The 15,149-nt window shown below is 38.6% G+C and overlaps 1 protein-coding gene across 1 annotated transcript in view; it reads right to left on the reverse strand.

The window, feature by feature from the left end:
- The window catches only part of LOC126426658 (pre-mRNA 3' end processing protein WDR33), a 181,097-nt gene that overhangs the window by 159,978 nt on the left and 5,970 nt on the right, over window positions 1-15,149 (reverse strand). Inside the window, exons 3-4 of the mRNA XM_050088544.1 lie at window positions 13,010-13,127; window positions 1,268-1,419 (exon numbers count right to left, since the gene is read on the reverse strand). Of these exons, the coding sequence (XP_049944501.1) occupies window positions 1,268-1,419; window positions 13,010-13,127 (270 nt within the window). The remainder of the gene's footprint in view (window positions 1-1,267; window positions 1,420-13,009; window positions 13,128-15,149) is intronic.

The following is a 15,149-nucleotide window of genomic DNA, read 5'->3' on the forward strand; positions in this document are numbered from 1 at the left end:
TATTTTGCTGTCCAAACAGAAAAACTCGTCTATCACTTGTGGTGTCATTTACTAATCTAATTAGCTCAGCATCACATAATTTAATCCTACTAAATTCCATTATCCTGGCTTTAATGCTATGTATGTTCATCTTATAATCTTCTCTCAAGACACTATCCATTTCGTTCAACAGATCTTCAACTGTCCTTGTCCAGAATTATGGCACAGGATAACCTTTGAACTTTAATTCCTCTTCAAATTTCTCTTTGGTTTCTGTTTACTGACTCATCTGTGCACAGATTGAATAACAAAGGGAATAGGTTACAATCATGTCCTACTCCTCAGTAACAGGGAAATTTGAATAAAATTTAATTATTACTTTGAAAAAATAATGTTGCATAATCAGTTTTTTGTTCGTTTGTAGGTACACGCCTGCAGTCCTGATACATGTTGAAATCCTCATGCCGCAGAACCGTAGCACACTGCTGGAAGAGCCAAAACTGAATGATGCAACCCACTTGTATAAAGTTGAGATGGGTGGCGTCATTTTGTTTCAGCTATTCTAACAGTGTGCTTCCGTATTGTGGCATGAGGCTTTCAATGTGTACCAGGACTGTAGACATGTAGCTGTAAACAAACAACAAATTAATTATATAACTTTATTTTTTAAGGTGATATTAAAAATTTTATGGTGATCCCTTCGTACTGCTTCCCTTTCACGTTTTTCGATTCCCATAACTAGGTCCAGGTTTCTGTATAAGCCATAAATAACTCTCACCAGCAATTTCCTGATTTCTAAATGTTTATTCCAATCAACATTGTCAAAAGCCTTTTCTAAACCTACAAATACTGTAAGCTTCGTGTTGCCTTTGGCCAGCCTGTCTTCTTGAGATAAGTCTAAGCATTGCCTTGCATGTTCTTACATTTTTATGGGACCCAAACTGATCATCCCCAAGATCGATTTCTATCAGTTTTTCCATTTTTATAGACTTAAAAAGAAATATAAATAATATAACAGACCCTAAGATAAACCGACGAAGAGTTACTACGATGAATAGCTGTGGATAAACATGTGAGGTGTAAGAGTACATTCCTGCAACATAATGTGTTTCAAATCAACTTTCTAAACACGTAGAGCATAAGGAAAAAGTGTCGAGTACCAGGAACAAGCAGACAGACAGATGTAGCCTCAACCACGACACCCCGAGACACAAGAAACTGTTCTCCCACCGTTTCGGTGACGGTTCGGGCACAGCAATCGCATGAGGAGCAGGCTGAGAGAGAGTACCTGAGGCCACGAATCGCTTCCTTGTGCGCCTGGAACATTTTCACATTGTTCATGTTGCTCTGCCAGTACTTGACGTAGCCTGCGTGGTCCCCAGTCACCATCCACACATCATTGTGCGACCACACCATCGTCCGCACTGGACTGTCGTGAGCCTGCAAAAAGTACGGTACATTCTTCGACATGTGACAAGAAAGAGAGATTAGTGCTAAATAAACTGTTGCTAGTGTGTGCGCTCACATACACACAACTTAAAAACATTTTTGAAATTTCGTTTTTGGAATGGGTAGATGGAGTCAGCTCCAACAAATACTACTATAATTATGTATTTCATACAACACTCATTCTCAATGGCAAACTTGGTTTTGTCTCTCATCGCAAACAAAATGTTATTTGACTGAGCAGATCCAAATCAAACTAGTGTGATATTTGATTTTGGGCTATGTATTAAGTGGGACAGAAAAAACACAAAGAATAACCGTACTTCCGAAGTGGCAATGTAGTGCCACTATGTGGCAACAGACAGACAGTGCAGGGCGTATAAAGACATGGTTGGCATTTTTGTTACATCAGAAGATATCCCCATTTTGAAATTACAAATTTTACTGAACCTATTTTTGTTGTATGTCTGAACAACTTTTACTTGTTCCTGTGGCTGCAAATGAAATTTTTTGATTTGCACATCACTTGTTTGTCGTTATTCCAAATCTGACAAGGATTCCTAGTTCTATCAATTTTTCTGTAAGATGTAAGCTCTTTCCATCCCTGCTGGAAATTCCTTTGTTATCCTTCTCCATTGCCATTCTGTCACTGTGCAATAATCTCAGATGTATGAGAAATATCGACAAAAACACATTTCCTATTATTATCACTGGAATGCAAGATCAATACTTCAATAACAGTGATAGATTGTGTCTCATACTAAATGGTTTTTTACAATATATTCACTATTACCATGAAGGATGAGACTACGAGAAAGTCAGCAAGAAATAAATCCTGAATATTTAAATATAAATAAGCACTTATAGTTTTCATAAAATTAAAAAAAATACCATGATGAATTCACTGCTATTACTTTCTTTCGAGTACATACCACAATACTACTTTTTTAATGACAACATCATTCACTTTCAGCTTTAATAGCTATTTGTTAATAATCTATACATATTATAAATTAGGTCCCATGCTGTGTTTATCTGTCTGTATATGAAGGTTAATTTCCAGAACTACTGTAGGGATTTTGATATAGTTGTCACTAAAAGATAGACTGATTCAAGAGGAAGGTTAGTGTACAGGATATCCTTAATTGAAGTTCCAGTTTCAAAAGGCTGTAAAAAGAGAACCACAGTTCAGAATGACATCAAATTTGAACAGCTTATTATTGATGCAGGTGCCATCATCATGGGGAGGGGAGGGAGAATAATAATAATAATAATAATAATAATAATAATAATAATAATGATAAATAAACAAACAAATTGGATCAATGGATGGTACTGTAAGCATCAGAATATGGAATATGCACACCAACAATGCATGGTGCACGGTTGTTCCTCAATTTGTGTCCGAGATGTCCACCATTACTGTCTCCATAAAGGACCGTACACTGCTGGTAAAACTCTTTTACAAGAACAGTGACTGTGCACCAGCAGCCCTGCAGGAGTTCCGGACACTCAAAGGTATGAAGAAAGGCATTGGTCCATTGTCTGCTAAGGATCTGGAGAAAAAAATTATAAAATTTGAAAAGATAGATTCTTTTTTTAAGTGAATGTGGCAAAGGGAGAGAAGCAGTAGATCCGATGCCTGTCGGAGATGTGACTACAGCATTGCAGGAGTGCTTGAGTAGTCGTGTGCAAACATGCAGTGCACAAGCCCCACATTGCTATTCATATAAAATCATGCACGTTCAGGACTTGCTACCTGCTGACCTGCTAGCAAGACAAACGTGCTCCTTGGAATTTCCTCCTTGCATGGAAGCGGACAATGAAGCGATGGAACATTCTGTGGACAGATGAAGCCCATTTCTATCTCCAGGGACATGTTATTATGCAAATTGCAGAATATCGGCAATGGAAAATCTGCACATACATCAACTAATACCACTTTTCATTCTGCAAGGGTGGAGATGAGTCTTGCGGGTCCTGTTACTTATACTGTCACTGGTAAATGCTATGAGAGTATTTTGTACACCAATGTCATTCCAACTGTTCTGCAACATAGATGTGTGAATAGGGTCATTTTTATGGAAGATGGCACTCCTCCACACATTGCACCGCCAGCATAACGGCTGCTGCAGAGGCATTTTAGAAATGCCAGAATTATCGGCCATTACTTCCCTACACAGCCTGACTGCCCAGATAACCTAATCCTAACCTGTGTGACTTCCGGCTGTGGGTTTATTTGAAAGATATGTTCAGTGCTCCAATTACATACATAGCTGAACATAAGGCAAGCAATGCATCTCACATGCTGAATGTGACCCCTGATCTGTTGTGGAACATGCTGTTTCTCGTTTTCAGCTTATGGTAGAAAAAGGAGGACAGCATATTGAACATGTCTTATGTCAGTCTTACAACAATTAGAAACTGATGTATTTTTACTTTTTGTGAGATTTTTGGCTCCAGGACAATTAAAAAGTGATGTTATTTTGCTTTTTATGTGGTTTTCTGGCCCCACAATTTTAGGCCTCAGGGCAATTAAAAAAAGATTTTTGCCATTTTATGTGGTATGGCCTTGCAATGGTGGACGAGCTTATATGACACACAGGGCCACAACTGTTGACTACTGAACTTGTGCAGTCATGCACGCTAAACAGTATGGATCGTGTAATGTGCAACTCAAACCATAGCTGATGTAGTGTGATTCATATTTCATTTGCAGCTGACCCCAATTACGTTAAGATGCTTACAGTGGCATCAATTGGAAAACTCTTCCCTGCCCCCCCCCTCCCCCCCTTCCCCCATGCGGTGATTATATGCTGTTCAAATTTGATGTCATTCTGAGCAGTGCTCTTCTTTCTACATCGTTTTGAAACTGGAACTGGAGGAAAACCTACACATAATTGCCATACGCCACTTAAGTCCTTTGGACATAGACATTTGGTGCTACTTGTGTGAAGGCAGAGTGGGTCACTATCAACAAAAATAAATAAATAATTACAGAAGAAGGTGGACAATGAAGCCATTTCAAAAATTCACAGGTACATGATAAATTCTGACACGCACACAGCATTCTGTCACACACATTCGTGCAATGGAAGCCTAATCTGGAACGAGAGTCCATAGACAGTAATGAAGGCTCCTGTGTCAGTGAGTGCATTGCAGTTAGTTGCCACCAAGCAACAAATGTCACAACAATTCATTGCCTTCTTCGACTAGTCTTTTAAGAGGCCACAAACGATTGTTTCCAAAGCATAGTCTAAAAGATTTGTAACAAAATGACAAAGATATTTATTTTTGTCAACAAATAGTTCTACTAACCACAGAGTTTTTCAGAATTCTCTGAGACTTCTCTGACTATTCTAGTAGATTTTACCTCCCTGTGAATATCCAATTTTTTAGGTTTTCCACACAAGTCAGCACCCCGTCTGAGTACTGTGTCTACATAGGTTATTCTTAGTCACTAGATCAGTTGATAAGAACAGATATCTAAATATCAGTTACAACTTATTCACTATGATTCCCCTGCCCTACTTATCTGCATTTTGCTGCCCCTGAAGCACATACTGTTAAACAGAACACTGCTCTAAACCAAATTGCGGCCATTCTATGAATTGGTGCATAAAAACAACATTAAAAAAACATTCTGTTTGCAATGAGAAACAAATCAACATTCCTGAATGAATTTTCACTCTGTAGTGGAGTGTGCACTGATTTGAAACTTGTGGCAGATTAAAAGTGTGGCAGAATGGGACTCGAACCTGGGACTATCACCTTTTGTGGGCAAAAGCTGCCGACTGAGGGGCAGGTCATAAGTCATGGTCGGATAGCTCAGTGGGTAAAGCTCTTGCCCGTGAACAGTGAAGGTCTCAGGTTCGAGTCCCGGTCTTGCATGCAGTTTCAGTCTGCCACAAGTTTCAAATCACCATTGCCCACCTGCTGCATGTCATATGCAACAATGATGATGATGATGATGATGATGATGATGATGATTGCTTTGTGGGGTGCTCAATTGCGCAGTCATCAGCACCTGTACAAAGTCCCAACTTTTACACAGTCGAATTTCTTGACACAGTTCAGTCTAGCCACTGTCACAAATAATGATGATGATGAAATGATGAGGAAAACACAAACATCCAGTCCCTGGGCAGAGAAAATCCCCAACTCAACTAGGAACCGAACCCGGGTCCCTGTGATCCAGAGGCAGCAACGCTCGCCACTAGACCACGAGCTGCGGACATGCAGCAATAATGAGAAGAATTTGTTTGGGCTGACTACCTACATATTGCAAAAATGCCTGCCTAAACACCAGGGACAGTACATCTACTGGTTCTTAGAAGACACTCACTTTCTGCATCTATACGGTCAAAAAACAGCTACTATGAAGAAAAGCAACCACTCTTCCTCTTGCATTACTCAAGTGCTGTTCATATCTACTAAATCGTACAAATTTGTCTAACTACGCCAGTAAAAAGTGTTGTTTGTCATTTGCTTGTGAAAAGATATGATTTATAGATTGTGACAATCAATTAATCATACAATGCAGATTTGCACAGCTGGTATTTGCCGATTTTTGTTTTATGGCATTAGATCATGATCCAAGGCATATTTCTCTGCTGGTGACATCATCAGAGGATTTAACAACTCAGATAGCAGTTACAGTCTCAATATTTATATACATCCATGCAACAGTTAGTTCGTGATGTCATCGAACCACTGCCTAATATCGCAAACTCATGCTGCCATGTGTTGGGGAGCTTGTAGTGAGGAAGAAATTCAGAAGTATAAAAACAACATTAACAGAAAAGGAGGATTTAAATTAAACAATTTGTGGGCAAAACTCTTCTGCAGTACAAGATCCACAACACTTCTCGGCGCAACTTCAAGTTTGAGGCGGCAGTCTGACGAAGTGTGGTGTGGATATGTATAAATAGTTTGGCTTGTTGAGGTTTTTTTGGTGCTGTACCTGTTTTCTGAGTTCTTATATCCTCTTATAATGTCACCAAAATTGGAAAATGAAACATGAGGCAGATAAATATGCCTTGGACTACAGCCTAATATCCATAAAACACACATAAAAAAAAATGACAAACTATCAGTTAGCCTGTTGATCCTTCCGAGGTGGACACAACTGGATAGGCAATGTGATTTGCATATTCTCCATGGTCTTCATCTGACTCGTCACTGTCATTCTTAACAACTTTCTTTGCATATGAAATGTCTATTATCATTCCATAACTGCAATACAAAGTATGATACGTCAAGCATCTCGGCTTTACCTCTGCACAACACTAAATCTTTCTCAGCCTCCTTCAACATTCCAGCCATAAAAGTTGAGAACAAACTGTCCAGTAAGCTTCTTATTATGCAAAACTGCTCTGCACTCCGGAGTAGATTAAAGGTTTACCTGTTATTACTGATGCTTGCCCAAAGCAGTTTTAAATGCCCAAAATCTGGGCATTTATAAAAAAAAGTACTTTTTAAAGTTTTTACTTTTAGAATGTATAATTTACCAGTTACAGGACTGGAGTAGGTGGTGGTGGGAGGATGCATGGGGCAGGTTTTACATCGGGGGCGGTTACAAGAGTAGGAGCCAGAGGGTAGGGAAGGTGGTTTGGGGATTTCATAGGGATGAACCAAGAGGTTACGAAGGTTCATCCCTATGAAATCCCCAAACCACCTTCCCTACCCTCTGGCTCCTACCCTTGTAACCGACCCCGGTGTAAAACATGTCTCATGCAGCCTCCCACCACCTACTCCAGTCCTGTAACCCGGAAGGTGTACACGATCAAAGGCAGAGCCACATATGAAAGCACCCACATGATTTCCCAACTGACCTGCCTACACTGTGAAGCTTTCTATGTGGGAATGACCAGCAACAAACTGTCCATTCGCATGAATGGACACAGGCAGACAGTGTTTGTTGGTAATGAGGATCACCCTGTGGCTAAACATGCCTTGGTGCACGGCCAGCACATCTTGGCACAGTGTTACATCGTCCAGGTTATCTGGCTACTTGCCACTAACACCAACCTATCAGAACTCCGGAGATAGGAACTTGCCCTTCAATATATCCTCTCTTCCCCTTACCCACCAGGCCTCAACCTCCACTAATTTCAAATTGCCACCGCTCATACCTGTCATTCAACAACATCTTTGCCTCTGTACTTCCGCCCCGACTGACATCTCTGCCCAAACTCTTTGCCTTTACATATGTCTGCTTGTGTCCGTATATGTGCAGATGGGGGTGTGTGTGTGTGTGTGTGTGTGTGTGTGTGTGTGTGTGTGTGTTTTTCCCCCTAAGGTAAGTCTTTCCGCTCCCGGGATTGGAATGACTCCTTACCCTCTCCCTTAAAACCCACATCCTTTCGTCTTTCCCTCTCCTTCCCTCTTTCCCGATGAAGCAACCGTTGGTTGTGAAAGCTTGAATTTTGTGTGTGTGTTTATCAACATGCTAACACTTTCGTTTGGTAATATTAATAAAAGATGCTGTGAATTATCAAACGATAAAGTGCTGGTAGATAGACACAATAAAAAACATACAAACACACACACAAATTTCAAGCTTTCGCAACCCATGGTTGCTTCATCAGGAAAGAGGGAAGGAGAGGGAGCCCACATCCTTTCGTCTTTTGTCATTCCCTTGAAATTTGTGTGTATGTTTGTGTGTTTTTTATTGTGTCTATGTACCAGCGCTTTCTCGTTTGGTAAGTCACAGCACTTTTTTTGTAAATATATTTTTCCCATGTGGAATGTTTCTTTCTTGCTGTACCAAAGGAGAGTGCCCGTTGCTCTCTCTCTCTCTCTCTCTCTCTCTCTCTCTCTCTCTCTCTCACTCACACACACACACACACACACACACACACACACACACACACACTCATGGACACCACGTTAAACAGCTGCGTAGTGATAATCTAGTATTAAAAAAAGCCATTATCATTAGGTCATCGCTTTGCATACACACTTTATAATCTGTGCTAAATCTCAGAATATTATTGGAGATTATATTCGAATATAAAATATCAGCCCATTTTTTTTTATAAGTGCTGCTTATCAATTAATCTTTAAAATGCATAAATGCCTGGGTATTTATGAATTTTGGGCATTTGCCCACCCATTTATCCTGAGCATCTGTCCAAACTTATAAATTCCCAGGCATTTTAGGCCACTACCTGTTGTTATTTGTCCATCCTCCTTCCCAGCCTGTGTCCGCTGTTTCTTTCTGCCAACCAGTATTTGTGTCACACAATAACCACACCTCCTTCATCAATATAATATGCTAACTTTATTATAGCTCAATCATCTGCTGACCAACCAACATCTCCACATTTGATCTTATTTGTGCTGCTGCCATACATTTCTTCTTCCTCAGATATTTCTGCTTATGCAGGTAATTCATGAAGCTTCTTCCATCCTTCTCTTTTTCCTCACAGTCTACCATTCAGCATTCCTCCCATTCTAGCCCTCTCAGATTCACATCATCCTTCACCTGGCCTCTCCATCTTGTTTGAGGTCTTCTCCTAGGTTCCATCCATTCCAGGGTTCTTCTTGGTAGTCTTTCTTTTCCCTTTTGGTTAAAGCAGCTAAACCATTTCACCCTATTCCTCTCCACACTTCCATTTAGTGGATCGATCTGAGGTGCATTTAGTGTCATTTCAGTTTTTATACCGTCCTTTCTCATCTCGCGCAGGAACCATTGTAGAAAGAACACCTTTGTCACTTGTATTCAATTCAGATATTTGTTTGTCCAGTTCCAACATTCTGATCCATGGGTCAAAATTAGTAGATGATTTGTATATCAAGATCTATGCTTTGGCAGGTGTTTTGCAATTCCTGATTGTGCCTGATGGAAAATAACAAAATTTTTGGGCAGTTTTCTATCCTTTCTAAAATTTGTTCTGTGTTGCTTCCTTTCTTGGTTAAATTATTTTCTTTATATTTGAAAGCACCTACTTCTTTAATAATTTTTCCATTACAACTTACAACATTAATTTCTTTTATTTCCCCTGCTAGTTTTCATTACCTCACTTTTCGATACATTTACTTTAATGCCTGTTTTCTCAACTACCCTCTTCCAGTTTCTGCTCACTGTCTTCACATATCACCATATCATACACATACGCTAAGATTTCCTTATCGTCTGGTGTTGATCTGTGGCAAACTTTCCTTATGATGTTATCTGTGGCTATATTGAAGAATGTTGGTGAGAGCACACTTCCTTATCAAATCCCTCAGTTTGCTCTAAACTATTTGGATTGTTTGCCATCTATTGTAACACGATTCAGGCAGCTGTTAACATTGTTTCTGGTTCTGAACTGCATTCATTTTGACAGTTCCAGTCTATTCAGAACTTGCAGCAATTCTTCCCTTCTAACAGCATCATAAGTCTTTTGTAGTTCTATGAAAAATCTCTTTTAAATGTTTGCAATAAGAACGTACAAAAGAAATTGCTTAACACGCTATTATAAATACTGACATTTTTTAAGTATCTTATATTCATTTGTGTAACTATTATCATCATTTCTTCCCTCTCCCCCACTTTGACCAACTAGGGACAAAAACTTCAATTCCTTAATCTGCTCTTTCCTGTTCCTCCAACATTCTTTCAATTGTCAACATTCTTTCTGCAGGGCACTTTCTATCTGTCATCTTACTGCTTCTGCCTCGGAATCAATCTAAATACAACACCTTCATTCTGAAAATCTCTCTTTCTGCTGCTGCTTCTGCTTTTAATGTTGCTTTTTTCTTAATATTTTTTAACTTCTTGGCTCCAGTGTCTTATTAACCAGTAAACCCCCCATTCTTTAAACAATCAAACTCCCAAGTGTAAAACAGCTTTGACAGTCATTACTTTACAAATGAGCTAAATATTTGCCTTTAAGTATGCAAGGCAGATAAAGTTTAGGTAAGTTTTGAAATTATGATTAAAGTTTATTGGAAGTTACTAAGTGCTCTATTTATGAATCACTGGATAAATATAAACTGGACAATTTGCACTCCATTTTAAGCAAAAGCTAGTTTTTCACACATCTCAGTGTTTATGATGTCATTTCTCCGGAACTGTGTGTCATACAATGATATAATTTTGCTGGTGCACTCAGTGGTATACATGGGTACTGCCTGCAAAATGTGTTGTGAACAGAATTAGTACTAAAGAAGCAATAAATTAAAATGTCACACCTCTTGCTGACTGAATGAAATGCAAAGATGTTGTAAGCGATCAAGTTTTTTTTTCTTTTCACCATTTTCTTGGGCATGTCAGTAAGAACAAGTTTCATGAAGGTTTGAAATTATGTGTAAACTTTGTAACAATATTTTAAATTCGATCAATAATTGCGCGAAACATTGAAAATCAAATTTTTGTTGCCCCTACACTGTAATTGGTACCATGCAGGGAGAACACACGAGGCAAGTGGGAATGTTCCATCTGTAGTGTTGTTTTAGCCCCATTTTCAAGAGGGCAGTGACTGGAGCACCAAATGCACATCTTCTGGAAGACAAAATGGGTTCATTTGTAGAAGTGCAGATATGCCTTGCCTGTGATACCTTTTGGAAGGATGACTGGTCACCAATAATCCCTGCCCACACACTGAAGCTGAACCGCCAATGATGATTTACTGCCACCATTCCATGGGGATTTTCTGCGAACCACATGTTAGTGTTGTGAAGATTAATGGTTCTGCCCCTAGTAAAGATAGCCTGATTTGTGAATAGCATAGATAACAGAAATCTCAGCACAGTAGCGGCTGTGTGGTGAACCAGCAACAAAGCTGTAGCCATGGAGACAAGTTTGTAGCTAATAAAGACTGCATGTGTTGTAAGTAATACGGATAGTGGCAGTTGTGGTGGAGAATGTCCCACACAGTCATTTGGCTTAACCCGTGCTGGTGGCCACCTGCCGTGTGCTGATAGTAGAGACTGTCACAGATCTTTTATCTCCACGTTGAAGAGGATATTCCTCCCTTGGAAAACATTTCTGACCATGTGTCCATATAACTGTTTTTGCTCGTTATCCTTTTAGGGATTGTTTCCTGCATTCTTCACCACTTAGGAAAATCACCCAGTATAAATGTCCAAAGAATATGCCTTCTTTTACTTACTGTTTCACAAAGTGGGGAAAAGATAGATCGCTACTTACCATAAAGATGGCACGTTAATTCGCAAGGAGGTGGAACTGAAAGACACTTACTTACACATTAGCTTTTGGCCACAATTTTTGTCAGAAAAAGAAACACATCCACATTCATTTACACAAGCAAGCACATCTCATGCACAGGACTGACATGTCCGGCAGCTCTGGTCCAAGTTTCCGGAGATAGTGGTCACGTGTTAATGACGTGTGCTCGCTTATGTGAATGGATGTGGTTGCTTTTTCTTTTTTTGATGGAGGCTGTGGCCGAAAGATAATGTGTAAGTATCTTCCAGCTGTGCCCGTCTCTGACAATGTTTCGTCTTTACAGTAGGTAGCAATCCATCTTTTTCTTACACTGTTGATATTCGAACCTGCAGTTTTCACTGTTTGTTTTTTCCGTATAGTCTGTTCTTTTTTGATACATTTCACCAGCAATAGTGCTTCTTAATTTTCAGGGCTCTGTGCTTCTTATTTGACCTAAAATTTTCCTTGTGATACATCTCTCCAATATTTTTAGTTTGTTTACATTATAATTCAGTGTTGGGCATTTGTTTGGACTGGGTCATTCTGGTTTCATTATTGTATTGTAATTTCTTGATGTCCAATTTTTACTGTAACTACTTTTTGTTATCCCATATGTCCTTCCCATCTTGTGAATGATTTCATTTTCTTCTAATGCATTTTACTGATTTCTCTCTTGTACATATTATTTGCCCTTTTCCATTTGACCAATGTTAGTCTAAAATACTGGCGAATCTTTCTTGTGTCTGTGATAAATTTGGCTTTCTCTGCAGAAATTTTATCCTGGTCTATTGTCTATCTGTTCCAAAACACTGCCCCGTATTTCTGCGTCTGCTATATGTTCAGACAACACAGCAAAATCGCTAACAAATCCCAGGCAATAAAGTATTTGTTTCTTACCAATTTCACTGGTGATATTTAATCTTGTAATTTTTCATTCCAAATTCATACTGTTTTTCCCCCTCTAACAAACAGTTAAAGATAACTAGAGATTAAATTGCCATCTAGTCTTACACCTATATTTATTTTAAAGAGTTTACAAATTCCCTCCATGAACTTTTTTACATTTCAGACAGCTTCTGTAATCATCATCATCATCATCGTCATCATCATCATCATCATCATCGTCATCGTCATCGTCATCATCATCATCATCATCATCATCACCACCACCACCACTACCACATCACCGTCGTCATTATTATTTTACTGTTCAAGTATTATGCACATCATGAAAGAGGTATGGTTAAATGTAGCAGTGGGCTTGATCAGTTTAATCTTTTTATGCGAAATAAACGCATAAATACATAATGAATAATGCAGATGAAGAAATGGGAAATACTCCCAGCACATTGTCAATCTCAATTCAAACCAGCAGAGTCCTGAAGCTAGCGCACAGCGAAGCAGTGAGGATACTGTAAACCAACCCACCTGCAATATTGTCTCAAAGTTGAACGTGAGTCCATTCCACAATGTGAACTCTCCACTGGATGCTCCTGTGACCAGTCTGCGCCCCTCCGGTGTCCACGCCATGCAGAATATGGGACACCTGGAAAACAGCACACACTGAACTATAACAGACCAAAGTACTGAGCCACTGAGTAATTTCTTGACATTTGCATTGTTAATGTTACTGGAGAACATACTTCACAGCAAATTCAAACAAATTAAGCTGTTACTAAAACAGAGATACAAGTCCAGCATGACCAAATTGCACAGAGACCATGCTTTTATTGAAATACAGTGCTTATTGTAGGAAGGAGGGTGACTGACTAAATTGCTCTCTATCCTCGAGGTATATATAAAAAAAGATAATCATTCTGATTTTTATACCATTTAAACTTAATTTCTAACAATTTTCATTATAACTATAATTAACAAAGAAGCAGATGGCTCAGTTACTTATATCATTTTTATTTTCTTCTCCTTAGTTTTCCTTTTTCCCCTACATTTTGCACCAACCTACACAATGAATCATTGTGCCTTCTTAGTAATGACATATCATTTAACAACCACATGATGATTATAAGTTTTCACTTACTAATACCACAAAATTCATTCTCTAACCCAGTGGTTCTCAGCCTTTTTCAACTCAGTGCCCCCACTTGCTGTCTTGGAAGGGTTTTCAGTGTGGTTGAGAACCACAGCTTTAATCAATGTCTACTATTCAAAACGTTTATTTGCTTGCACATTTAAAAAAAAAAAAAAGAAGAAATAATTGTTTTCCCTAGCTGATAAGAAAACCAAATGATTTACTTTTATAGTTTCTTATACTCCTAGTACTTTTAAACTTTTATTGTGTTAAATAAAACAGCCATTCTTAATCATTTTAAAACCATATCACTCCGCTAATGTGATTTTTTCCCACGATGTCATCATTTGGTGACTACTGCAATTCCTGAGCAACAATGAACAATTGCTTAAAAAATGGGGCTTGAACTATAAATAATTATAAAACTTAGAAAATACACAGAACAACAAGAGATTGTCCTTCCACCTGAAAATTTGTATGCTACATGACTTCCATGCACAACACAAATTTACAGAGTTCTAAAGTAACTGTAAAATAAATAGCAAGCACACATATTACAGAATTATATGATAAAAGAGTAGTTGTGGGACAACATATTTTCAAGGCAAGACACAAAGGAATGAGAAATCCATCCATACTTACCTACAATTAATCATCATCAATTGTGCATGCTTGCAACTGTAAACACGACTGTGTAAGTATGTTCTACCACCACTTCTGCATCATTTTATAGCACCACAGTTATGTTCATCTCCAAGGATAGAGGGAGGAAAGTATGGCAGTTAGAAAATCTGATTCTCTTGCAAGTTCAAAAATAGGGATTGAAATCATATCAAGCAACTTGTCTTCCAAGTACGTTAACTTCTGTAATATAATAATAAAACAGAAATTACCTAAAACCTTTTCGAAGTACTTCAATTACAACAACTTTGTGATCAATGTTTCAGGGGGGCAGAGCAGTACGGGTCAGCCAATCACCACACACTCATTCTTAAGTGCTGCAAGAGCAGTTTGCTTGTTTCATAGGTGCCAGTCAAGCGTGACTAGCTGTTTACTGGCAACACTGCCCCCACCACTGTAATCTGTCGATCACAATGTAATTTTATTCAATGTTGTAAGGGAACAGTGTGAGACGGCCCTACTTGTTCTTGTACCACTCCTGGCATCAATAATACTTTTTCCTCCTTGTCTTTGTTAATATTACACATACCATAGTTACAAGAAATACCCAATTTCTTATTTAAGCAGGGAATCTCTAAACTTTAGTGTTCACTATGTAGTTTCTCATCATTAATGATAATATTATAGCTAGTTTAAAGCAAATATTTGATGGGCAGAAATACTGGAGATTTACAACATGCGCAAATCAGGTGAGGTGAAATTGTCAATGAGCAAATAGTTTTCTAAAATGGTACAGCTCATCTGAAAGCCCTCATTTTTCTCTTTCCAATAAGTGTCTTATTTCTTCCAAACACTTTATACTCGAAAACTTATTTGTATGCAAAATTTGTGTGTTTCAGAATGTTCAAACCTCAAGAT

Source organism: Schistocerca serialis, chromosome 11 (assembly GCF_023864345.2).
Source record: "Schistocerca serialis cubense isolate TAMUIC-IGC-003099 chromosome 11, iqSchSeri2.2, whole genome shotgun sequence".
Classification (NCBI taxonomy): domain Eukaryota; kingdom Metazoa; phylum Arthropoda; class Insecta; order Orthoptera; family Acrididae; genus Schistocerca; species Schistocerca serialis.